The sequence below is a fragment of the Pseudorasbora parva genome, chromosome 14, assembly GCF_024679245.1.
Source record: "Pseudorasbora parva isolate DD20220531a chromosome 14, ASM2467924v1, whole genome shotgun sequence".
Classification (NCBI taxonomy): Eukaryota; Metazoa; Chordata; class Actinopteri; order Cypriniformes; family Gobionidae; genus Pseudorasbora; species Pseudorasbora parva.
The window spans coordinates 24,629,666-24,655,509 of record NC_090185.1 but is presented as its reverse complement, the minus strand read 5'-3'; the positions used below and the strand labels follow the sequence as shown (position 1 = coordinate 24,655,509).

General features: G+C 37.5%; 2 protein-coding genes across 3 annotated transcripts in view; one reads left to right on the top strand and one right to left on the bottom strand.

The window, feature by feature from the left end:
- The window catches only part of tle5 (TLE family member 5, transcriptional modulator), a 41,528-nt gene extending 18,454 nt beyond the window's left edge, over window positions 1-23,074 (top strand). Inside the window, exons 2-7 of one of the 2 annotated variants that reach the window (XM_067415996.1) lie at window positions 7,367-7,455; window positions 12,250-12,313; window positions 15,259-15,303; window positions 20,329-20,391; window positions 20,561-20,635; window positions 22,494-23,074. In XM_067415996.1, the coding sequence (XP_067272097.1) occupies window positions 7,367-7,455; window positions 12,250-12,313; window positions 15,259-15,303; window positions 20,329-20,391; window positions 20,561-20,635; window positions 22,494-22,721 (564 nt within the window). In that variant the 3' untranslated portion in view covers window positions 22,722-23,074. Of the gene's footprint in view, window positions 1-7,366; window positions 7,456-12,249; window positions 12,314-15,258; window positions 15,304-20,328; window positions 20,392-20,560; window positions 20,636-22,490 lie in introns of both variants that reach the window. The other variant, XM_067415995.1, reaches the window with a different exon arrangement.
- Window positions 1-25,844, bottom strand: part of LOC137040417 (guanine nucleotide-binding protein subunit alpha-14-like) — a 168,715-nt gene that overhangs the window by 110,848 nt on the left and 32,023 nt on the right. The gene's annotated exons all lie outside the window — the stretch shown is intronic.

Genomic DNA, 25,844 nt, shown 5'->3' with positions numbered 1-25,844 from the left:
CACTATGCTAATGGGGATTCATTCATGGTGGTTACCATGGTCCTATTAAGTTTTAAAAATTATGAATAATATGACGTGTTTATGGGTCAAATTATGCTTTATTTGACTCTTTTTTTTTTTATTGATTTTTTGTTGCAATAAATTCACTATCACTATAATAATCAATTAATTAATTTAAAATAGGGATGCACGATATTGGATTTTTGCCGATATCCGATATGCCGATATTTTTCAGCTCATTTTGGCCAATGCCGATACCGATATATGTTTATTTTTTCCCTTTGTTTGGAAACACCATTTTGAGCAAAAACTATTTTTTTTCATACTGGTTTCAGATTTCTGAGGTATCCTTACTAAAAGGATTCTTGTTGAAGATAAATAAATGTTAATAAAGTTCTTTTTATGATAAGAGTATATTAAAAGCTCTGAAAATAACAATAATAAAGTCAGTCATTTTTCACCCCAGATGCAGCTGTAACCTAAATATTGTATTTTTGGATTTAACGTTTGTGCACATGAAGTGGGGGTGGCATGACATCCATTCATGCTGTCTTTTAATTCTACAATTATTGTAGAGCTCCTTAGATTATTTTCATCATCCATTTCGTAAAATTTTATTACAGATTAATACACCCTATATAAAAGTATTTAATTTACAAGTGTCATGCTTGTGATTTATGACATCATTACTGATTTGTTTAGTCAGAACAAGAAGTAAGTTCAATTTATTTTTGTATTCTACTTTTCATTGTATTACTGTAACAACAGCGCCCCCACTACATGTATAAATATATAGTTCTAGCTGGAGGGCACTAGGACCTGGAGGAGCTTCTGCTGCTGTGGAGGCTGCTGCACGCCCTAGAGAGTGGGGAGACGCGATTGGGCTTGTTTTGTTGTGAAAACGTGGCAAATCTGCTGCTGACGGTCACCTCCTTCTGTACGTGCATTCAGAAATTCAAGGCAGCATTTAAAAACAGTCAATATAAAATCAATGTACATGCAAAGTATTTTCTTGTTTTCACTTGAAGAATGACCGCAGTGCTGACATGGTCTTATCGCTGTAGCACTCCTTGCACACGTGAGTTATTGCAGGCGCATATCAACACGTTATCATATCGGCATAAAGTTTTCATATCCGCCGATGCCGATTGTTATATTTTAAGCGTTTATCGGCCGATTCCGATGTCGTGCCGATAATATCGTGCATCCCTAATTTAAAATGAATTTAAAGGCCTCCCTCCATCTGTACGTTCAGACTGTCAGTCCAAATAACTTTTGTGCACACCCAAACAGATTTAGAATGTGAATTTCAAAACAATCACACAAAATACAAATCCATTTCAAACTACATTTGAATGATGTTAGAAATCCTATTCAAATTTCGCATTTCTGGAAATCCGTTTCAGTCTGACTGCTCTGATTGGATTTTGCATGGTTTGTGACTTTCTTACGTCATGTAAAACGTAAACGTTACACGTTGTTATAGGAAAGATGCTGAAAGTCTTTGCAGAAGCAAGGTTGTGTTGTTACAAAGTGCCGTATGAGCAGACAATGAATAGGATACATGTTTTACCTCCTGCGGTTCTGCCACTGCCTCAGAAGATGCAGCAGTCCAATGCACATTAACATGTTTTAAATAAGACAACATTTGTATTGCAAACCTCTCCATGTTGCATCGTGGGTTTTTTTGGCGTATACCTACCAACGCAATGTCAATGCCATAGAAACCAATGCGGATATCCTGGAAAACGAAAGAGCATATTTTAGATCAGACTCTAATCTACACTAGATACACAATCAGATTTGGACTGACTAGTCTGGAGTCTTTGACCCTGTTTGGTCACATAAGTTACATTAAGAAATGTAAGTTACAGTATTCCACATGCAGTGTTGTATACCACATATTTTGACTAATGTCATAATGCATGTATACATAAGATATATTGTAGAAATAGTACTATTAATAGTATGCTATTCCAAACATAGCATCAGATACAGGAAGACTATGGGTGAGGATTTGGCTGTAGTCATCCTAGTGCCTCTTGATTTGCCGGCATTTCACCGAACCACATTCACTGTAATTCAAGTATAAAAAGACACTCTTCTCCTCTTCAGATAACTACATCTGGGCCTTTGTATGTAATCCCTTGGGATGGGGGAAAAAAAACTGCCAACATTAGAGTTGAACGATTTTTCTAGAACATTTCTTTTTCTGTTAAACGGTGGGGTGGGAGGCACAACTGTAAATTACGGGAATGATGAATCCCATTTAGCCACAGAAGATTCACAATTTGCCCACCAGCGTATAAAGCCTTTTAATGGTTTAATTGCATCTCAAAGGAGAAGCGCACAGAGGCAGAGTCAAATTAGGGATTGTCCCATATTTTGGCTCTTGTGCTGCATGAGTGCGTCTGTGTGTGGTTCTTTTTTTTTTAAGTGAATATGGGATTTGCTCTAAAGCTTAAAATCATTAGACTAAGCTTCGCAACCTTGAAGGTTTCCATCACTTCATTAAGGCTGGTATAGCTTGGTGGTTAAAGATTTGGCCTGGTAACCAAAAAGTTTCAGTTTTGAATCCCATAAGGTGTGAATCACGAACCGAAACTGTAGCTCAACTGGTAGTGAAAAACCATGAGTCACTTTTAAAGAAAGTCAGATCAGTCTGGCTATTTTTGAAAGGTTTCGAGAAGCTATTTCCAGTTATACAAGTACGGCTCATATCTACTTTAATGGGAAAAGACAATCATTTAAGACTCAAATTAGCACTAAAATCTGACAACAATGGTATCATAATTTATTTGTATTTATTTTTTTACATTTCACATGTAAAAATGAAATTTTACTTGAATAATGCTAATGCAAATGGCCGTTCAAGATTAATTATTTTCCCGCCATTGATGGACATTTCTGGGTTTCCATGTTTTTACTGTTATATGGTGGGGTGGGGACGTTATATTACATGTCTTCTGAAAGTTTACTGAATCTCTTCACCATAACAAAGGTGAAGAAGAAACAGAAACAAGCGATAGCGCATATAATCACATGCAATAACGCACGTGTCAACGTTAAACAGCATATAAATCAAAACTGCCTAATGTTACTGAATGAAATGTCGACCCAGGACGAGCTATAGGACCATGAGGTTTTGGGTATGTTGTTGGATTTGATTCGTTTGATTTATATTAAATGTCCAGATATTCATACAACAAACAAAAATATTCTAGGGCTATGAACATTTTGTGGAAATGTAAAAAAAAATGCTTTAACTTTAAAAAATAAATAAATAAAGCACAAAAAATCTACATAAATATATACATAAAATGACTAAGTAAATCACTTAAAATGTAATAATTTAAGTGACTAAGTAAATGTAAATCACCATTTCACAGTTTAGCCAGACATTAAACCCCAGGATACTCAATAAAAAGGATTGACTTTCTAAGTGTACTTGAAGTTGCTTTAAAACACACATAACCTTTAAAGGGTTAGTTCACCCTAAAATTACAATTTTGTCATTTACTCACCCTCATGTTCCAAACCTGTATGGGTTTTTTTTTCTTCTGTTGAACATGAAAGAAGATATTATAAAGAATGCTGGTACCCAGACAGCTGACGCTATCATTGACTTTAGTATTTTTTTCCTACTATGGTAGCAAATGGGTGCCATCAACTATCTGCTTACCAACATTCTTTAAAATATCTTCTTTCGTGTTCAGCAGAAAAAAGAAACTCACACTGGTACGGAACAACTTGAGGGTGAGTATTTGATGACAAATTAAATTTCGGGTGAACTATCCCTTTAAAAGTTCAGTCACTATAAAAAAGAACCATATTTCTCCACAGTATTAATTTCTTTAGGACTCTAAAGCACCTTTACCGCCACACAACATGTGTAAATCTGTTTCAATACACTTGTATCGATGTATTAATGCATGTTTTAAAGTCCTCTCTCTGCTTGGCACACAGCTAACACTGTTTAGCGCCTGCTTAAACTATCTAGATGACGTTATGGTGTAGCATGCAGGTCAGCGTGGCCTCTGTTGAAAGCGAGTATTGTGCGTACGTAACACCCGTGATCGCCCCGTCGCCGGACACTCCACCAGGGGCAATCGACTTCCCCAATCGGCCCCATTCCCTCAGCATTCCCTAAGGAAACCGTATCTCCCTTGGTCACGCAGAAATGTGAGGACCACTGTTAGCGGCCTCTGAAAAAGATTGACTGTTCGAGCACTAAGTGCTCGCTGTTGACACAAGCCTCTCTTTCATATGCAGTGGAGCACAGAGCGCACGGGCTAAGTACACAGTTTGTGTTAAAGGTTGGTCCGCATGTACCTTGGGTTTCAAGAATTTCATCCGCCGAGCTCTCGCCTGCAGAGTGGCACGGAATTTTGAAACGGAAAAATGCAAACACTCGAAAGGAGTCAACAACGGGTTGGCAATTTGGAAAATAACATGATGAATTAGCTACTGGATTGTTCAGAAGAGATCAAACCGCCAAATAAAACCCCAAGTCCAGCATGCTGATGGGTGACTAGTGTCTGAATTAGATTCTCTTTTGTTATCTTTGCATCTTTTTACTTGTAGGACCACAAGATCAAACATAATTATTATTATTATTATTATTAGGAGTCGAAGCACGGAAGAATCTGTAACCCCATTGTGTCTGTACTGATTTTCTTATTTATTCTGCCCTAAAAGTGTATGGGCGTCATAATTGGGGCCGAAATTGGCAGAATGGTTCTAATGTTGCACCGCCTTGACTGATGATTTGCGTTTTGGGGCATAACTTTGTAACCCTAGAAGCGGTTGTAGCTGTTGTAACCCCCCCCCCCCCCCCCCCCATCCCCCCACCCCCGAATCCTTGAGTCAAGCAAGAGCTGCGTGATTAATCGTTAATAGATTGCGATCTCGACTCAAGAGCCCATGCAATCTTATTCCTAAATGACCGTGTGATGATCGTACTTTCAAAGGTTAACCAAAGTCTTTGTATTAAACAGCGCATATTTTGCCACTACCCATATTAATGAATGACGGGTGTCCACTGGTGTGAAGCGGAGCTAGTGTTTTCAATGATTATTAACTATGGAAGTTAAGTTCATGCTCGCTCTGCTCCGCACCAGAGGACAGGCACCTCGAGGGGATCAGCTGTCACGTTTACGAAGTGAAAGCTCTCATTCATTGAGATTGGCAGTGGCTGATGCTCGCGATGTGAAACAAAACTTTGGTTAACCTTTGACAGTACGACCATCGCACTGCAACATTGAAATCTGCGTTTGCGCTGCCGCTGGTCCAGAGAGAGCAGGTGCCATGTAAATGTACAATATATCAATCAGCTTTAAAGCTAAACTGTAAAGTCCTTTCAACCACACGTTATCGTTCTTTATGCGTTACAAACATTTAAATAACGGGATAAAAGTGTGCTTGGATAAAAGATTATAGTTTGGGTATATCTTGGTAAATCATCTTTTAAAACAAGTATTTTGACACTTGTATAGATCTTTGCACACGGAATCTGAAATATCGGTTTGCTTTTTTTCATATTCGTCATCCTAAAAATGTCACGCACAAAAACCTTGCACACTGAGTCCAATGCGTTTTAATGAATCTCTTGTGCAAAATTTGCAAAACAATTAAAATGGAGTCTTCAAGCAGTGAGTAGGATTGTGTTGTCCTCTCTCTTCTTAAAAAGACAAAAAGAAAGGAAACGATGGGTCCACCCAATCCTGAAATCAGAGAGGAGTTCCACCTCCTTATCAAGGAGCAGCGGGAGCGATTCAAAGTTTACTTCACGATCTGAAGTGGTTTAGTTTGATGCTTTTCTAGTGATACTGGAGCCACGTATTATTATTTATTAACATGACTGCAAGACGAAGTGGATCATCTTGTCAGACGCCATTCTGTATTTTGGTTTTCGTTTCTATGGTGGGGGCTAAATTGTCAAGATACCTCTCAAAATATAAATCTAACCTATGCCTTTGATTTTTTATTTTATTTTTTTTTATTTATTTTTTTAGGTTAGATTTTCTGCATTTTGCAACCCTAGCAAGCCATGTAAACGGTCATATTTATTTTTAACGTGCGAAAATTTCGGATTCAGAAGGACCTTATATATTGTATTGCTTCTCGTTTCACCAAGAGGTACCGACAAGTGAGTGAGAGACGAGATTTATTCATAAACACTTTAAATGTTTTATTTTGTTAAAACTAATATATCTTTTAAACAGACTAAAGCAATGACCATTTTGTCAGAACTCTAGTTTGTTATTTCATGTTATTTTGTTTCGTTTTTTTCCCCTTCAGAATCAAGATTTAACACGCATTGTGATTCTCAATTAATCCAGAATCGGGCTGCTCTAAGTCAAGCCCTACAATGCACTCTAGATCTCAAATTTCTTGAAAACAAAAACATTCTGCCATTTTGAATTTTCTGCAAAACCTACTTTTTCTAACTCCGAGGCTGTTGGCCAGAACTTTACCAAATAGGCACACAGCAGCTAGGGATGGTGTTGGCAAAAAGTTAAAAGAATTTTGATTCTTTGAAGTGTTGAAAAGCGATTGGTAAATTAAATGACCTAAATTAAACTCCTAACTCTTATAAGGAAACTTAATAAACTTAGACCACAGGACATTTTGTCTATAATTTAAGTTTTACGTCGGTTCAGTACGCAAGTCATATGTTAATTCACCAAAGACTCAAATTCATTTGACTCATGTCTGCATGGACTGGTTAACAAAATAATCAGTTAATTTTGCTGTCACGTAACAAAGCAGTCGGAATATATATTTTCTTTAGAGTTTGAGTTCATTTTCAGTATCCAGAATCTGAAACATTGGTAATGCCAGAGATTGTTTTTTATACCAGTATTACTAGAATTACCATGAAAGCTGGAAGGCCTGCATTCATCAAAATTCGAGTATGGCAGTTGCTTATTGGGAAAACCGCCAACATATCACCAAGTCTAGGAAAAAATCTACCCTGAAAAGCGGAAAACAGTTCCAATAACATCTGCATTTTCCCTGCAGGTGTGGCCCCCACACTAGGGAAATAAGCTCACCTGCAAGCCGAATACATGTAATTCAGAAACCTCGGGTAATGTCGAGCTCCAGACATGACTGACGCCTTCTAAATAATGAGTTTTGAATGTCGCAGTAAGCCCTGTGAGATTTTATTTGCTGCTTTTTTTATACAGTACACTTGAATTCACTCTTGATTACAAAATTTCTTGTGTAGAAAGCTGCATCTGTTTTGGCCGTAATTTTCTGTTCTTGGCATTGAAACGGCTGCGTCCCCTGGATGCCCAGCTGATGCTACGACTCACGCTTTCTGAATAATGCAATTGACCGCCGTAAATTGCTTTCGTTCCAGGCTTCATCGCAGCAGCTGAAGTTCACAACGTCAGACTCGTGCGACCGCATCAAGGACGAGTTCCAGTTCCTTCAAGCACAATACCACAGGTATTCACACACTTGCAACATCTTAAAGGAATAGTTCAATGTAAATAGTTGTAATTTTCTTTCTTCTGTGGCAGTGTTATTTGATTTACTTTTATAGTATTTTATTAATTCCTTGAAATAGAATATTTTTATATTTTCAGTTTTCATGTTTTGGTAATTTTATTATGTGCTTTTGTCATTTCTTTTTAGATTGCTTTTTTGTCATTTTATTTTAGAAAATGATTAGGCTGTTGAACTTATTTACAACTTTAACATTCGATCTGTACAGACCTGGCTTATGATACTTTAAAATTTATTTTGTCCTTTTTAAAGCTTTTGATGCAAATACAATGACTCGTGAATCAGATGTAAATTCAGTAACTCTTCTGAATGATTTTGTAAGTTCATTCTGAAGGAATCCGCAGATTTATTCAGACCCATAACTCATGAGTCTTCTTGAGCAATTCTGTAAATGTATTGGTTTATAAGAGTAATTTGTTGTTGAATCAGACTACAGTAGAAAAGAACAACCAGCAAAGTAGTCAGATGTAGTCAACTGCTCTGATTGATTCACCGACTTCATTCAGTGAGTGAGTCAGATGTCAATAGACCTTTATCACATATCCTCCTCTGATTAGTCGCACAATCAGATTTCCACCTTTTATTACTGTCAATGGACCATAGCCAGTTTTGACAAGAAAATTACACCGCACTTAGTTGCAGATGTTTCAAATGGTTAATTTAGCCTTACATGATACCCTACCATCTGTTTAATATTTAATCTTTTAATGTACAACAGTGCAGTTAGTAATATAATCCATTACATTACACATTTAATGTAATCTAATCAGACTACTTTTAGATTACTTTTAACCTACCTTGTTTATCACATTGATTTGATTTAGATGAACGTTTACCATATTGATATAAAAATACAAAGAGAGAAAATATTCCATTATTTGTCATCAACAACATAAAGTGCATTAAATAATAATGCATTGTGTCAGGGTTTGGGCATAACTTGTTTACCTAAAATAAAGACATCTGGTCAAAGAGTTTTAGCTGGCAAAAAGAGGAAGGAATCCCTGCATTGCATGTTAAAATTTTTGAATAACAAAAGTCTTCCAAATACATGAATGAATAAGGAATAATTTACTGCCGTTGTGAGAACAACATGTAATCAATAAAGCGCTGGTAACTACTAACTAGTCTGATTATGAGTATTTTAAAACGTAATCTCTAATTACAAGTACTTTTAATTTTTGTAATCTGATTACCTAATCTGGATGACATGTAATCAGTTTACTACCCATCACTGCCTGGACGATATGACTCGTTTAATATGATAAACCAGTTAGCTATTTAAGAATAATCGACTCTGGGCTGGAAATTTTATTTAAATAACTTCAAAGTTAGTGCATGAAAGCAATATGAACCTTATTACTGTTTAATTTGTACAGTATTTACTAGTAATGTATAACCGTACCTAATTCTAATGCTCTTTATTGTGTGATTTCTTGTTTGTGTCGTATTGTATTCTGCAGTTTTGTAACAAAATAAGGTATTCAGACACTGAAGTATTGTAAATGCACATAAAGTATGGCTTGCACGCTCCCCTTAAAATCATGAAATACGTGTTAATTATATGACACCATTCATCACACCAGGTTAATGATTGCAAACTGAGGTTGGTGTATTTAGGCCACACCTGATATTAAGGTGCGTTTTTGGTTGATCGCATCACAAGTAGATGAGGGAGACGCATTCCCGTTTACAACTGATGTTTTCTATCTCTGCTGTCCACTTTCAACCACTTCTGTCCTGATTTCTTAAAGGGGAGTGTCTATGGGTGGGTAAATGTATGTTTTTTTTTTTCTTATGGACAAAATATGCTCATGCAATTTACATGTCACGACTGGTGACAACTGTAAATTTAGAGAGCCCTGATAGCCGTAACACCACGCCAATTGCTGCGAGCGCATGTCCGAAATCAGGATTGGTGGGAGAACATAGTGCTTGGTGCGTTTTTCATCTTCAAACCAAACTTGGGTCTTCAGCCGGCAAAGTTTAAATCCCATCTGGCTAGTGCTGTTTAGTCCCAAAATGTTTAGGCATTAGGTCTGTAGGCGTAGTAGAGTAAGTGGTCTTTTGTGACCGTTTGTTTAAATTTTTTATCCACATAAGCGTTTACACTACGAAAGCAATCTGGTCAAATGCGTTTTCAACTACCTCTGGAATTGGTCTAAGTGGACAAGCTCAAAATGTTTCAGACCCTGTTTACACCTGTATACCTTCTGTTTGCGGAAGGCTAATAAAGGCCTATTTGGTAGCCGTTCATAGGAGTCCGTTGTTCTTGAACCCGACTATAGCAGAAAAGAGGCACATTACGAGTCAAAAAGTGTGTGTAGTCAGGTGTTAATTCAGGTCTTTTCTGATTGAATCAGTGAGGTCATTCTGTGAAGGAATCACCAGTTCCTTAAAAGAACCAGTTCATAAGAGTCATTTGTTCATGAATCAGACTACACTAGAAAAAAGAAACCAGCATATTATCAAAGGTTCTCATTTTGTGTTCCACAGAAGAAAGAAAGCCATACGTGTTTGATTTTTTTTTTTTTTTTAACCGTTTGGGCAGAGTGACTAAATTCACTATTAGTGAATTATTTATTTTTTTATCACTTCTAACAAGCTTCCCCTAGTGCCTCACTCCCATGCCGATTAACACAGAGCGGCTACTGTGATCTGATCCGTCTGATGCCTTGACTCCTGTAAATGGAGATGGAAGACTCTTTAAATACACAAAGATGCTGCTACTGTCCCGTCTTTAAGGCAACATGTCTTTCCCTCCCTATTCCCATGACAACGAGCAAACCCTCATTTAACCCTGGTTCACAGAAGAATAGGCCCTACGTTTTTGTATGTGTATTCAGAGCATGGATTCGCCGCCATTGACTTCAATTGAGATTCAAAAGACAAGTGCTTTTTTGGTGCTGCGTTCATCCTTTTAAAGGAAATGTACTGCAGGCGGTCCCCAGAGGCTCGCCGAGCTGTCGCTTCTTTCTACAAATGCATAAATAGATCAGGGAATACATAAATCAAAATAAGGATGACAGCAGGAGCGATTTGGAGGCGGAAAGAAACGGCAATAAAACTCCATCAATGTGTCGTTTTTTGGCGTCTTTTTTTTTTCTCCGAGAGCATCTTTGGAACCTCCAGGAGGTCTCGGCCAATCAGTGGCTGGCATGGCCAATCACAGGTAGCCTGGCAGCAGGGAGGATGGTCACCATGACAACCCCCAATATATGTTACACAGTCATAACAGCCCAGTTTTCCCCCCTTTTTTGGGATAAGTGGAAGCAGCAGACTGGAGAGGTATGAAGAGACAGAATTCCTGTCATACGCCAACGAAACAAAAACCTCTAGTATGTCGTGTCACTTTGTTTGTATATAGATCTGATGCTTCCTCTCGGCTTGCTTTTGCCAGATGGTTTCCCGTTCCTGCTTTTTTCCATATTTTCCCCAAATTTTTGTATGAAATTTCTAATTATTCACTTTTGTTTTCTTTGGGAACAAATCACATGTTCAGTCGTTAATTTTCAAGGCCCCAACCCAAAAGAAATAACCAAAGAAATATATATTATATTATATTATATTATATTATATTATATTATATTATATTATATTATATTATATTATATTATATTATATTATATTATATTGTTGAAACATGAAACATGACGGCACAATTATATTATATTGTTGAAACATGAAACATGACGGCACAAAATGGTGACTTCACTGTAAAGGGCCCGCTTTATATGTAGATAGAAATGCATCATTCTAAAGTAATAAAAACGGTTCATTACATAAGGTCTTTATACACCACTGACAACAGTTGGGTTTTGCACATTGTTGTTGTTAATATTTTGTTGTTAATATGTTAACATTGTTGTTAATTGTAGTTGTTAATAAGTTAAGAACTTCTGTAGAACTTGGTGTTTAATTATATTAAAAGCTAATTACTTAACTTTACCTAAATAAAATTATAGTATACTATAGCATTTTACTTATGCTATTATGCTATTTTTAAATCTTCAATGTGCATGTTTTTGGAAATAATTTGCACATGCTGTAAATACAATTATTTGATTTATCACACAATTTATCAACTGATTTCTAGGTAATTCATACTTTAAATAAAACCAAAATTGGGATATGGCGTTGCGCAATTATCAAATTGCAAATACTGCAATTCAGTAAAATAATTGTGCTTTGTGTTTTATAGTGTTTTATAAATTTTTGTATATAAAAAATAATAATGATCTGCTTTATGATAAAATAGCAATCAAATGTTTTGGGCCAAATTTTGCAGCCCTATAGACAAGTACAGCAAACAAGAAGCTTTTGTGTTATTCACATTTTAAATTGCATTCATAATTTGTATCAAACATTCCACAGTTTGATATTTTCTCCCAAATCGTGCAGCCCTACTGCTGTCCAAAAACAAGAACATGCAAAAATGATTGACAGGCAAAGAGATTTTCTGATTGTCTAGTTTCCTGATTGGTTAACACATAATAGATGGGATATCTCAGGATATCTGACATTTCATGTGTGGTTTTCTTAAAGTAAATTGCTACCTTAGAGCATTTTCATCTCTGCATCTACCGACTCTGCCAAAAGAATGTGAAAAGGCCCAAGCCTTAAAAAAAAAAGTCCCTAAAGCAGTCTGCACTCTTCAACTGAACTGTTGCATAATATATGTCTAGTGTCTGGGTTTTTTTTATTTATTGACCAGTCTTTTATTCCTCTTTTCAGTCTGAAGCTCGAATGTGACAAGCTGGCCAGCGAGAAGTCAGAAATGCAACGTCATTATATCATGGTAAGTCTGCACAGAACGCACTCTCCTCCAGAGAGACGCGCCTTAGGCTAGATGTGCCGGAACATATTCACATCCGCAAGAAACTCACCTAGCCCTCACCTGTCTGATTTCATTGTGTCTTATTCTCTGTCTGCCTTTTCACACTGTCTTTTCTGTTGCTCTATTAACATTCTGTGCCTCCTGTCCACCCAGAGGCGTCATGCATCTCTCTTTTGAGGGGGCGCCAGTGGCGTACCTGACCTACTTGGTTTCATAGACAAGATTAGACTTGACTAACTATAATTTTATCAGAACTTTATTATATTCTTATATATATATATATATATATATATATATATATATATATATATATATATATATATATATATATATATATATATATATATATATATTAGGGCTGTAACGATATGCGATATGAAATCGAAATCGCAATACGCAGGTCCACGAACCTGTATCGCGATGTGAGAAGGCAGAATCGCGACACACCCCTTCCAACTCCCAGAATTATCCTTCCTGTCCAGGTCCAACTTTTAAGTCAGCAGCAGCATTTCAGCTACCCGGTGGAGAACAAGGATGGCAATCGTGTAGTTGACAAGACCCACACAATTTGCCGTAAGTGTTTCAAGAAGCTTCCCCAACCGGCTGGCAACGTGGTGTGAGCGTGGCGTTTCTGTTGCGTGTCATCCGCGGGGCGGCTGCGTGGCGTTTTCTCTTTCTTTGCACACCAGAAGCGTGTCTGACACGGCGCTTCTGTTGGTATTGATGTACAGGAGGCCCTATACTTCATGTTAAATATATATATTGCCTATTGGTACCGCAAAGAAAACGTCGGCAGTAGCCTATTGACCATACAGATATATGGTATTGACGGCAAAATAGGCTACAGAATACTGTACAGAATAAAACTGTTTTGCCCCCCCCCATATCGAGGTTTGTATCGTACCGTGGGTCAAAAATCGTGATACGAACCGAATCGTGGGTTTGGTGTATCGTTACAGCCCTAATATATATATATATATATATATATATATATATATATATATAATATATATATATATATATATATATATATTTATATATATTTATATATATTTATACCATGGGCTGTTTGAATACTCGATTCTGATTGGCTGGAAGGTGTGCAGTAAAACACACCTTCCAGGTGTGTTTTTAAGTCTCTTAAAAAACCATCAGTTACAGCTTTAACTTGTTTTTAACTTGGCAAATAACCATTGTATAAGCGGGCTAGCCATGCATTAAATGATTTTAATGCACGACCTAGAGGCTCCGCTTCGCGTCGGGGGCGGTTCTTCGCCTCTACGCCGTGCATAAAAGTTTTTTTTTTTTTTTTTTAAAGTTGCTGTCCGTAACTTTTGTGTTCAAGATTTACAAATATTATAAAATGACAATGTACAACATGAATCCATTTTCCATACCGTGTTTTTGTCTTACCCTGAATCATTATGGTACACTTATAATAAGTATTTATATTGGGACTATTTCAGGCCAGATTGATTGGAACCACTGTGGAGGAGCACAGTCCCTGCGTGATTCGCCATAGACATAAACACAGAGAAGTAGCTCCGGCTGCAATTTTCTTCCACAAGACACGTGCAGTTCTGTTTATTAACCGCTAGAGCGCAAAAAGCTAATAGTTAAAATTATTTTTCTAATTCAACAGCCCTGAGTTAATTATTCTACTATGGTTACCACAACTCAAGACATCTATCCGATTATATTTAAAATGATTCCTCTGCTTTTTGTACTTAAATCGCTATTGTGAGTAGGACTATTTCTTACGTGTCTCATCCAACGACTTTTTTGCTAATTCCGAAACGTCATTTTAAAGCTGGTAACGGAGGCTCGATAGCATTCTACTGTAGTTATGAGAGAGAGAGAGAGCGAGAGCGAGAGCGAGAGCGAGATTGTGTGAATTAGGCTACCTATGTGCGTCTCTTAACAGCGGTGTTATTACCCCGCTAATGAAAAAATGTTGTGTAGCCTTTAAATTGCTTCTTTTTTTTTGTCTTGTCATTTCTGTTATTATAGTTAACTATGCGAAATGATTTGGAACTGGAATGCAGTATATAGTATATATAATATCAAAAATGTTATGTAGTTATTTACAAACAACTTATTGGTTATCATATTTTATATTGATATGAAATTTTATAAAACAAAAACCGTGGTTCTTTTATATGGCTTTTTTTATTCTTATACATTATATTAACTTTTCTGTTTACTTTCCTAAGATACTAGTTGCACTTGGCTCAAAAATCCTTCAGGTTGAGCTTGGCCATGATGCTTCAGGCTCCATCATGTATGCTTTGTCTTCCTCTCCTCTTTAGTCTTCCACCCCCCCATCTTCTCCTTTTTTACCTTGTCTGCCATTCCTTCTTTTGTCCATACTCTGCTCTCTCTTTTCTCCTCCATCCCCCCCGATGATATTCCCTCCCTCCCTCCCCTCTGCTCTAACCTCGTTGTCTCCGGCCTGGGCCTCGTGTTGCCGTCTGATATTCCGCCTCTAATTGATCCGTCGAGCGGCTTAATCTCATTTAATCTGTGCGGCGTTGCTCTCACACGGATCAGCCAGAGCGCCCTCCCTCCCTCTAATAGCCTATCGGGTTCCCTCGCTCTGTCCGCACCCGCTGGAAGATGGGGAGGGTGGGCGTCCGCTTTGCGTGGGTGGTAATTGCTTTAGGGACCTACTGCTGCTTGGCAAAGCCGACCCTGATCCAACTCTGGCTCCATCACTGATGCTCCCCGGTCTTGTTTAGCTGCAGAGGTTGTGTTACGCTGCTCATTGACGTGTGGATGATGAGCAAGGCTAGCACTTTAGCACGTAATAAGCACTAGTACACCCGCACATGTTACGTTGGGGTCCTAGATGTTCAATGCTGTAATATGGTGTGTTCATGTCCGACTTGTTTTTTTTCTCTTTGCAGTACTATGAGATGTCCTATGGGCTGAATATCGAAATGCACAAGCAGGTGAGTTTGCCGCTTCTACGTCTAATCTGATGAAATTACTCCCATCCCTCAGAGGCAGTTTACACGCTCAGATGTTCATCTTCATCACTTTGCTCGTCATTGAATGCTAATGCTTTTAGTTTGAGACGGTCAGAAGTGTCAGTGGGATGCCAAAATATGCTTTAAAGGGTTAGTTCATCAAAAAAAAAAAAAAAGTGATCAATTACTAACCCTCATGTCATTCCAAATCTGTAAGACTTTGGCTGAACTAACCTTTTAACAATTGTTTAGGCATATTTGACTAAACTTTATAGGCTGTGATAGCTGGGAGATTTTGAATGCACATGGGGGAAAAAAACACTGAAATATTTTTTTTTGGCTTGCCTTTCTAACATTGTTTATGGCTCTATTTAAATAAAAGTAATAAATGACTATTGTATTAATTTGTATTTTTGGTAAATTTCTATTTGTCAAAAAATTTACCACTGTTTCCACAAAAATATTTAGCTGCACAGTTTTCAACATTGATGGTAATACGAAATGTTTCTTGAGCAACAAATCAGCATATTAAAATTATTTCTGAAGACTCATGTGACTGAGAGAATAATGATACTGAAAACTCAGCTTTGTAATCACAGATACACTATATTGGCAATTTTTTGGGGGGACGTCTGCCTTTACATGCACATGAACTATAATGACATCCCATTCTTAATCTTCAGGGCTTAGTATGTAGATGGCCCACCCATTGCCTTAACTTTTCTGGGAAGGCTTTCCATAAGGTTTAGGACTATGACTATTCTTCTAGAAGCGCATTTGTGTGGTCAGGCACTGATGTTAGACGAGAAGGCCTGTCTCGCAGTCTCCGCTCTAATTCATCCCAAAGGTGTTCTATCTGGTTGAGGTCAGGATTCTATGCAGCCCAGTGAAGCTCCACACCAAACTCACTCATCCATGTCTTTATGGACAATGCTTTGTGCAAGAAGGGGCCATCCCCAAACTGTTCCCTCAAAGCTGGGAGCATGAAATTGTCCAAAATATCTTGGTATGCTGCAGCATTGAGTCCATTTTACTTAAACTAAGGGAAAAGGATTGTCAGACAGAGAAGCGTGATTCGTCACTCCAGAGAATACATCTCTACTGCTGTTGAGTCCAGTGGCGGTGGGCTTTACACCACTGCATCCGACACTTTGCATTGCACTTGATGTTTGGTGAGGCAAGGCTTGGATGCAGCTGCGTGCCCATGGAAACCTATTCCATGAAGCTCTCTACGCACTGTTCTTGAGCTAATCTGAAGGCTACACAAAGTTTTGAGGTCTGTAGCTATTGACTGCAGAAAGTTGGTGACTTCTGCACACTGTGCGCCTCAGCACGCACTGACCCCGCTCTGTGATTTTATGTGGCATTACACCCTTTGCCGCGAGTTTGGTTAACAGGCGATCACATTGGCTGACAAAGCAGTCAGGAGAGTTAGTAGATTAACATCGGTGGACTTGAACTTGAAAAACAGTTAGTACAGACATCTTTCCGCAGTTAAAAAAAACGCTTATTTTATTGTAAATTTGATGCTTGTCTATAAACTAGAAGGAAGAGACGATCGGTTCACGACTAGCTTTAACTGAGGCACTAAAGCGATCATGACACATTAAAGAGCCACAAAGCGGTATTTGTTGTTTAAATTTCTTAAATACAATTTTTCATTTAAAATGTTTCATATCAAAAGTAACTTGCTCAGTCCAGTCTGTCAGTGTGTTGTCAGTTTCCTCTTTACTCCGTGATGTATTTTCTCGATGTGAGAGTGTGTGTGTGGTGTGTGTGCGCCATTGCTTGTCAGAAATGGCAAGAGTAACTAAAGGGGGTGGGTCTTTGCAAAAAGTCAGTTGCTTCCACTTTATTATAACACTAACAGTTGACCGTGAAATATTTAGTAGTGAGAACATTTCATGAATGGTCTAATTGCATCACGGTACAACGCTTGAATTCACTGAGTTCCTGAGAGTGACCAATTCTTTCACAAATGTTTGTAGAAGCGTCTGCATGCCTAGGTGCTTGATTTTTATACTCCTGTGGCCGTAGAAGTGATTGGAACATCTGAATTCAATGATTTGGAGGGTCTCCCAATATCTACTTTGAGGAAAATAAGTATTTGAACTCCCTGCTATTTTGCAAGTTCTCCCACTTGGAAATCATGGAGGGGTCTGAAATTATTAGGTGCATGTCCACTGTAAGAGACCTAAAAAACCTAAAAAAAATCCAGAAATTACAATGTATGATTTTTTTAAACTATTTATTTATATGATAGAGCTGCAAATAAGTATTTGAACACCTGTCTATCAGCTAGAATTCTGACCATCAAAGACCTGTTAGTCTGCCTTTAAAATGTCCATCTCCACTCCATTTATTATACTAAATTAGATGCACCTGTTTGAGGTCGTTAGCTGCATAAAGACACCTGTCCACCCCATACTGTCAGTAAGAATCCAACTACTAACATTGGCGAAGACCAAAGAGCTGTCCAAAGGCACTAGAGACAAAATTGTACACCTCCACAAGGCTGGAAAGGGCTACGGGGAAATTGCCAAGCAGCTTGGTGAAAAAAGGTCCACTGTTGGAGCAATCATTAGAAAATGGAAGAAGCTTAACATGACTGTCAATCTCCCTCTGACTTGGGCTCCATGCTAGATCTCACCTCGTGGGGTCTCAATGATCCTAAGAAAGGTGAGAAATCAGCACAGAACTACACGGGAGGAGCTGGTCAATGACCTGAAAAGAGCTGGGACCACCCCAAGGTTACTGTTGGTAATACATGGATTGAAATCATGCATGGCACGGAACGTTCCCCTGCTTAAACCAGCTCATGTCCTGCCTTTCTTAAGTTTGCCAATTACCATTTGGATGATCCAGTCATGGGAGAAAGTCATGTGGTCAGATGAGATCAAAATATAACTTTTTGGTCATAATTCCATAATTAAAGATGGGTCAAGGCTGGGTCTTCCAACATGACAATGACCCGAAGCACACAGCCAGGATAACCAAGGAGTGGCTCTGTAAGAAACATATCAAGGTTCTGGCGTGGCCTAGCCAGTCTGCAGACCTAAACTAAATAGAGAATCTTAGGGTGCTTTCACATCTCTAGTTCGGTTCATTTGGTCCGAACCAAGGGCAAACAATTATACATTGTTGCATTTTTCAGAATTTTTGGTTCCTTTTCACACCACACTGATTGCTTTGGTCCGAACCAGTTGAAACGAACCAAAACACAGGCACGAGACAACATCCACATCACTCATTGGCCATGGCGTATTTCCTAAACTGCTTTTCGATTGGTCAGAATTTACGTGTGGGAAAATTCCAACAGGAGAGGCAAAGCCAGCAAACTATAATAACACTATGGAGAGACTACTGCGCGGGCCAGTTTTGTCCCTGGCCATAATCTACTACACTGTGTGTATTTACCACAGTATGCAAATAAAACATTTCTATAATGAAGCGCGGATGCGACATGAAAACAACGTTCTAATGCACTGCAGACGGCGAGCGCGCATCACTCGTCACTTCAAGAGGAGGCGTGCATTAATTATTAACTCTTGACATGCTTCCATCTTCCGAAAATATTGCCAACGATCTATCAGGTAATAATATCATGCACACAATGTCAGCGCAGCTAACTACGGCAGCTGGTTCAGTCCAAAAATGATCAGTACTTTTGCAGTTGGTTCTGTTCGAGGTCGGATCACGGGCTCACCACAAACAAACCGCTCCAGAGTTCGTTTGAAATCGTACCGAGACCACCTCTTCAAGGATGTCTCGGTACGCTTGTTTGGTCCGCTTTTGGTGCGCACCCGAGTGCGATTGCTGCTTTCAGACCTGACCAAACGAACCACACCAAAGAGGGAAACGAACTCTAGTACGATTCAACCGAACTAAATGAGGCAGGTGTGAAAGCACCCTTAGGAGGGAGCTCAAACTCCGTGTTTCTCAGCGACAGGCCAGAAACCTGACAGATCTAGAGAAAATGTGGTGGTCGAACACAGTATTAGTATGGTGTTCCTAATAATCATTTAGGTGTGTGTGTGTAGCATGTTAAGCTATATATATATATATATATATATATATATATATAATAAATATTGTGAAAAAAAAGTCCACAAAATGAGAACTGCTCCAATAAATGTTGATCTTTATAAGCTTATAATGTCTATAGTGTCATCTGTATGTGCCAAACAGTTCGTTGTTAGTTAGACGTCGAAATCTAAGCACGTGCCATTGCCTCTGCTGCAGCCAGTCTCACGAACACAATTCATCAGTCCCTGCCCCTTTATGTGACACAGGTGAAATATGTTTTTAAAAAGTCAGCCAGCCACGGAATAGTGTGTGCGAGAGAGAAATACAGGGCATGAATGCAAAGAATAAGGAATGCCAGGGTTTGGTATGCTGTCATTTCACTTTTTCTTTCTCTCTCCTGCATGCTGTATGAAGTGTCAGCAGGCAGGCTATTGAAACAGGGTTATTGTTGCCTCTCTCTTTGTCCCACTGCAGGCCCCCCCCCCCCCTTTTTATTTCTCAAGCTCTCGCATAGCTTTTCAGTACTCAGAAAAATCACGTTTCCTGACATGAGCTTTCTCTATCTGTATATTAATCTTGTTTTTTTATGTATGTGTATATAAGAAGTTATAAAATAGTAATTTTTTTTGTTAAAATTGTTTACATTTTCTTGTGAGCCATCAAAAGTGTTAGTAAGGCAAGCTTTACATAATTTATTATATACTGTGTGTGTATGTATGTATGTATGTGTGTGTGTGTGTGTGTATGTATATGTATATGTATATGTATATGTGTATGTATATATATATATATATATATATATTATATAAATGTTTTTATTTTTTTGTTGATATTTTTGGAGCTGAATAACGGGGATTTGTGACTACTTTAAAAGGGAAGAATTTGCTGAGCAGTCGTGTGTGTGTGTGTGTGTGTGTGTGTGTGTGTGTGTGTGTGTGTGTGTGTGTGTGTGTGTGTGTGTGTGTGTTTCTCTCCCTGCAGGCAGAGATCGTGAAGAGATTAAATGGGATCTGTGCTCAAGTCTTGCCTTACCTGTCTCAAGAGGTACAGAGAGATAGCAGTGTTACCTCAGCATTTAGTTTATAGCATTACACTTTATCTTATACGCATTTACAGTTAGTCTGATTGGATTTCAATGATTTTAATGTGAATGTGGGATCTTATGGAGCATATAGCATGAGATGTGATTGTGATTTTGTTTGTTTTTTTTCAGCACCAGCAGCAGGTTCTGGGGGCGATAGAGAGAGCCAAACAGGTCACCCCACCAGAGATGAACTCCATCATACGGGTAAAGTGTGTGTGTGTGTGTGCGGGGCTCACGTAGGCGACATACATGTTTAAACAAAAGGCTATGTTTATGGAAATGCATGTGAATGGGTTTATGGCAGTCTAATTATGTATAAAGAAAAGCATTTAATTGTTTTTGTGCATTTCATATGGCTCTCTGAATATATTAACATGTAAAAACTATTTTCGCTCAGAAATTGCTAAGAAATTAAAAATAATTGCTAAGAAATGGCAAGTAACATTGAATTAAACACTTTTTTAAAACACATTATTGAAGTAGAAAGTCTGAATAGGATTTTCTTGTTAAATGTACAGTGCACAGTAATCTTTGTTTTATTTACAACTTCAAAAAATATATTTTTATAGCTTTTGATTTGTGCAGTGATTATGCAAAAATAAGGTCAAATAACCAGAGTGCAAAACGGAGTAAACTATATTATAAATGATATAACCAATAAAATAAAGCCATAACAGGCCATGCTTTTAAACACAATTAAGAGAGTATTAAATAAAACATAAAATACCTTTTTTTTTTTCATATAACAGCATTGATCTTAATGTACCAGTGTTCAATAATCGTGACTTATTCACGATACAGCACGAGCCTCGAGTACCTTATAAAACGGTTACCACACAATACAAATATGAAACCAAAATATACGTTTTAAAGCAACTTTCATGAAGTAAAATTACTAAAAGCCTTCCTTCCGCTAAAAAAAAAATTGCCCCTGACCGGCAACAGAAGTTACATTATTACACCATTAGATGCGACAAAGACTGTCTTTATGTGTGTGAGTCACTCAGTAGTGAAGATTTTTATATTGAAAAGGCTGAAACTTGTAAACACGGAGCAAGACACAACTGACAAATGCTTTGACTAGCGCTGTCAGTGTCTGGAACGGGAAAACCACTTAGCTGTTAAAAGGCCAAAATATTGCAGCAGACATTCAAACAGATTTTTTTATTATGAACAGGACTGACCTGAAGGAAAATGCTATATCTAAATGCAGGTAATACACCCGTAATCTCTCTCTCACACACAATAATTAAACGCTACTAACAATACATAATATCTGCTTCAATGAACAATGTGAATTGAGGACACGTTTACGTTGCTAAGAGTGGTTGCTAAGGGTGTAGCATCGGGATAATAGAACCACTGTACGTGGTGAAGTAACCGTTTTATAAAATGGAATATTGCAATTTAGAATAACGGTTTCCTGTTTTAATATTTAAAAATTCCAGTGATTGTCCAAAAGAACAGCATTTATTTGAAATAGAAACCTTTTGTGGCATTATACATATCTGTGCTTTTGTTCATTCTGTGCCGAATAAAACTTAAGCTTACTGACCACAACTTTTAGAATGGTAGTGAGTATAGATTTGATTTATTTAATTTAGAATTTACTGGTTCTTCCAATCAAACTATATTTTATTGTAATCTTGTATAAGCTAGTACGGTAACACTTTACAATAAGGTTCATTAGTTAACATTAGTTGAACATGAACTAATAATGAACTGCACTAATAAAGCATTTATTTATCTTTGTTAATGTTAATTTCAACATTTACTAATTCATTATTAAAATCTTGTTAACATTAGTTAATGCACTGTGAACTAAAATGAACAAACCATGAACAGCTGTATTTATATTAACTAATCTTAACAGAGATTAACAAATACAGTAACAAATGAACGGCTCATGGTTAGTCCATGTTAGTTAATACATGAACTAATGTTAACAAATGAGACCTTATTCTAAAGTGTTACTGCAAGTGTAAAGTAAACTAAGAAAGTGTAATAAAAATGATGAAACTACATAAGTAACAACACTGTATGTGTGTGTTTTTTGTAGCAGCAGCTCCAGGCTCACCAGCTCTCTCAGCTGCAGGGGCTGGCGCTGCCCATGACCCCTCTCCCTCTCGGTCTCAGCCAACCAGCCGGCCTGCCCGCTGTCACCTCCAGCTCCGGCCTCTTCTCCCTCTCCAGCATCCTGGCATCTCAGGCCCAGCTGGCCAAAGAGGACAAGAGCACACGTGAGACCTCCGACAGCCACCGCGAGGAAGACGGAGACAAGTCCGACTAGTCGCCCGCCAAACCCGTTCCTTCGTCCAGTCATCATCCAGAGCTCAACGTAGAGCAGAGGCACTTGTTCCCCATTTTTCTTTTCCTTCATTTTCCACTCTTTTTCCATCTTTCTATCATCCTTCTAAATTTCTACTGCGTTCACATGCCTAACGTCATTCGTTCTGGTTTATTCCCACAGCTATCTATATGTATTTATACCAATCCACCTTTTTATTGTGTTATGGATGCTTGATTTGATTTTTATTTACACAATTTCTTGCCTGCGTGTATGTATATATCTATATATCCATAGCATAAGAAATATACAATTTTCTCTCTTTCTCGATATATATATATATATATATATATATATATATATATATATATATATATATATATAATATAAAAATTGTATATTTCTTATGCACGTTGTGGAAATGGTCTACAAAATGGTGCAACCATTAACAGACCATCGACCCTTTAGTAATAATTCCTCTTTGTTTTTTTTTTCCTCCCCCCGCTCACTCTCTTCCTCTTAAAATCTTTCACCTTTTAAAGCTACAATCTACAATAACTGAGTCAAAAGCACTTTGGCCCCCGGCAGTAACTCTGAGACTAAAAGCAACTTTGCATCTAAAAACTAAAAAAGCCACAGCATAATCCATTTAGAGTTTAAAGGATCGGTGTTATTGTTCAAAGGCACGGCTGTTGCGTCTATCCTCCCTTAAAGGGATTGTTCAAGTACAAATTAGGTTTTGATTGATTTTTATGTTGTTCCAAAATTATTTTACCTACACTCCTCCGTGGAACACAAAAGGAGACGTTTTGAAGAATGTTCACGCTGCTCCTTTCCATACAATGAATGGGGACAAACTTGGTCAAGCTTTACAAAGGACAAAAAAAATCTATATATTTCAAGTTTTCTGAAGTTAATTGTGTGGGAAACTGAAATTTAAGTTGTTATTCATTGGAAATTGGGACACCATTCTTTTTTTTTCCTATGGAAAAGAGCAACTTTGACATTCCTCAAAAAACTTTTTTTGTAATTCATGAAAGAAAGTCATACTGATTGAAAAATCAAATCTTCATGTTGTTTAAAACCTGTTTGACTGTGGGACTACAAAAGTAAGATATTTTGAAGAATGTTCATGCTGATCCTTTCCAACTGTTCTGAAGCCATTTGTTTGAGAAACATGATAAATTTAAGGTGTCATTCACTGGAAATTTTGCTTGATAGCTGTGTTAACCATTCACTTTCATTGTATGGGAAATAGCAGCTTGGAAATTGTTCTAAACATCTCTTTTTGTGTTCCACTGGAGAACGTTTTTGGAACGACATGAGTGAGTAAATGATGATCAAATCTTTATTGTTTGATTGACTTTTCTGAAAGACAAAAAGTGGTGTTTTGAGGAATGTCCACACTGCTCCTTTCCATACAATGAAAGTGAATGGGGACGAAAGCTGTCAATCTTGAAAAAAAGCACCATAAAAGCATTATAAAACTAGTCCATATGACTCGTATGTTATATTCCAAGTGTTCTAGAGCAATTGATCTAAACGAAACAAAAACAAAAAACCTTGATTAATTTGTTTTTTTACTGAATGTTTGGTCACCATTCACTTTTTATTGTTTGTATAAGAGCAGCTTGAAACACCTTTTGTCTTTTGCATAAGAAAGGTTGTCATGCAGGTTTGGAACCACATAAGGGTGAGTAAATGATGACAGTTTTTCCATTTTTGGGTGAACTGTCCTTTGGAACTGCTTGACGGAACGTGATGAATAGTGTTGAAATGAAGAGAGAACATTTCTACAAGGCCCTTCTACGTACTGTATATCTATCTACCTGTTTGCCTGATTTCTAATGTGTTTGGAAGCTGTGTTGTGCTGTCTTAGACAGAGAATATTAGATGAATCCTCTGAGATGCTAGCTAACCTGCTCACCAAGTGAAAAGGGATGCTGTTTAAAAGATATTTTTCCTCTTTTATAGTAATGTTGACTGTCTTACATGGTGAAAGTCATGTTTTCTTTTTAAGGTTAGTTAGGTATTTGAAAAATGAGAAGCACCTTCTTTAAACATTTATTTTTCGTTGTTTTGATCGCACTACACAAACAGGAAGTACGTGAAATCATATGTACGGTTTTTAACAAGCCCCCCCCGGCCCCCCTCCAATAAATACATAGCACATTGCCTCCTTAAGTGGTCTTAAGTTAAAAGCTAGGTTGCAAACATTTTTTCAGTGTGATTTTGTAGTATGTAGTATGAGATTCTACCAAGAGGGGGCAGTAACTCCATAACAAGTCCACACTAACACCCTCAGGGTCACTTTAGTTTGGAGTTGTGCTATTTTAAGTGTCCTATGTATGTTTCTGCAAACAAATGATATAAAATATGCTTCTTTTGATGCACCCATAAACTAAATAACCGAACGAACATTTTTTCAGTAAGTTTGCATCAAGAAAAAGCTTTTTTTGTGTCGTATTGAAACTGTAACTTGCAGCTATAGCAGTATTCTAGAAATAGATTGTCGTATTTTTAAGACACAGTCACATTTTCTCAGTTTTCTCATTTTGATCTATTCTTAAAATGAAAACTAGACTTTCTGACATTTATTATTATTATTATTATTATTATTATTATTATTATTATTATTATTATTATTATTATTATTATTATTATAGGCCTATGGTTTTTGACTATAATTGTGTGGATGCTTTAGATTTGTTTTGTCCCGTAGACTCCTTTTAAACTAGTGCTTTCAAGCCGATGAATCGCATCTAGATGTGATTAGTTGCGCTTCATCGATTTAGAGGCACTAATTTAAACCATATGGGATTAAGGAGTGAAGTTGCTTCCTATACTTGTCTTAATAGGACAGTGCACCATTTTTCAATTAAATGTCAAAATTATGGCAGTGCCAACATAAGAAAACCAATGAAAGGCCATCTAATGATATCGTAGTGCTTTCAAAACAAATCTGCTCACATTGTTGATTTGTACAATGTTTTCTGTTCGATTCTGCCTGTGTATTTATGATAGAAGTGCCAGGATTTATCCTTGTGGCTTGCTACATATGCTCAAATCTATTCTTTTGAGATTATTCTTTTTAAAGTAAGGACGAAAAGTAGTGGTCGCTGCGTA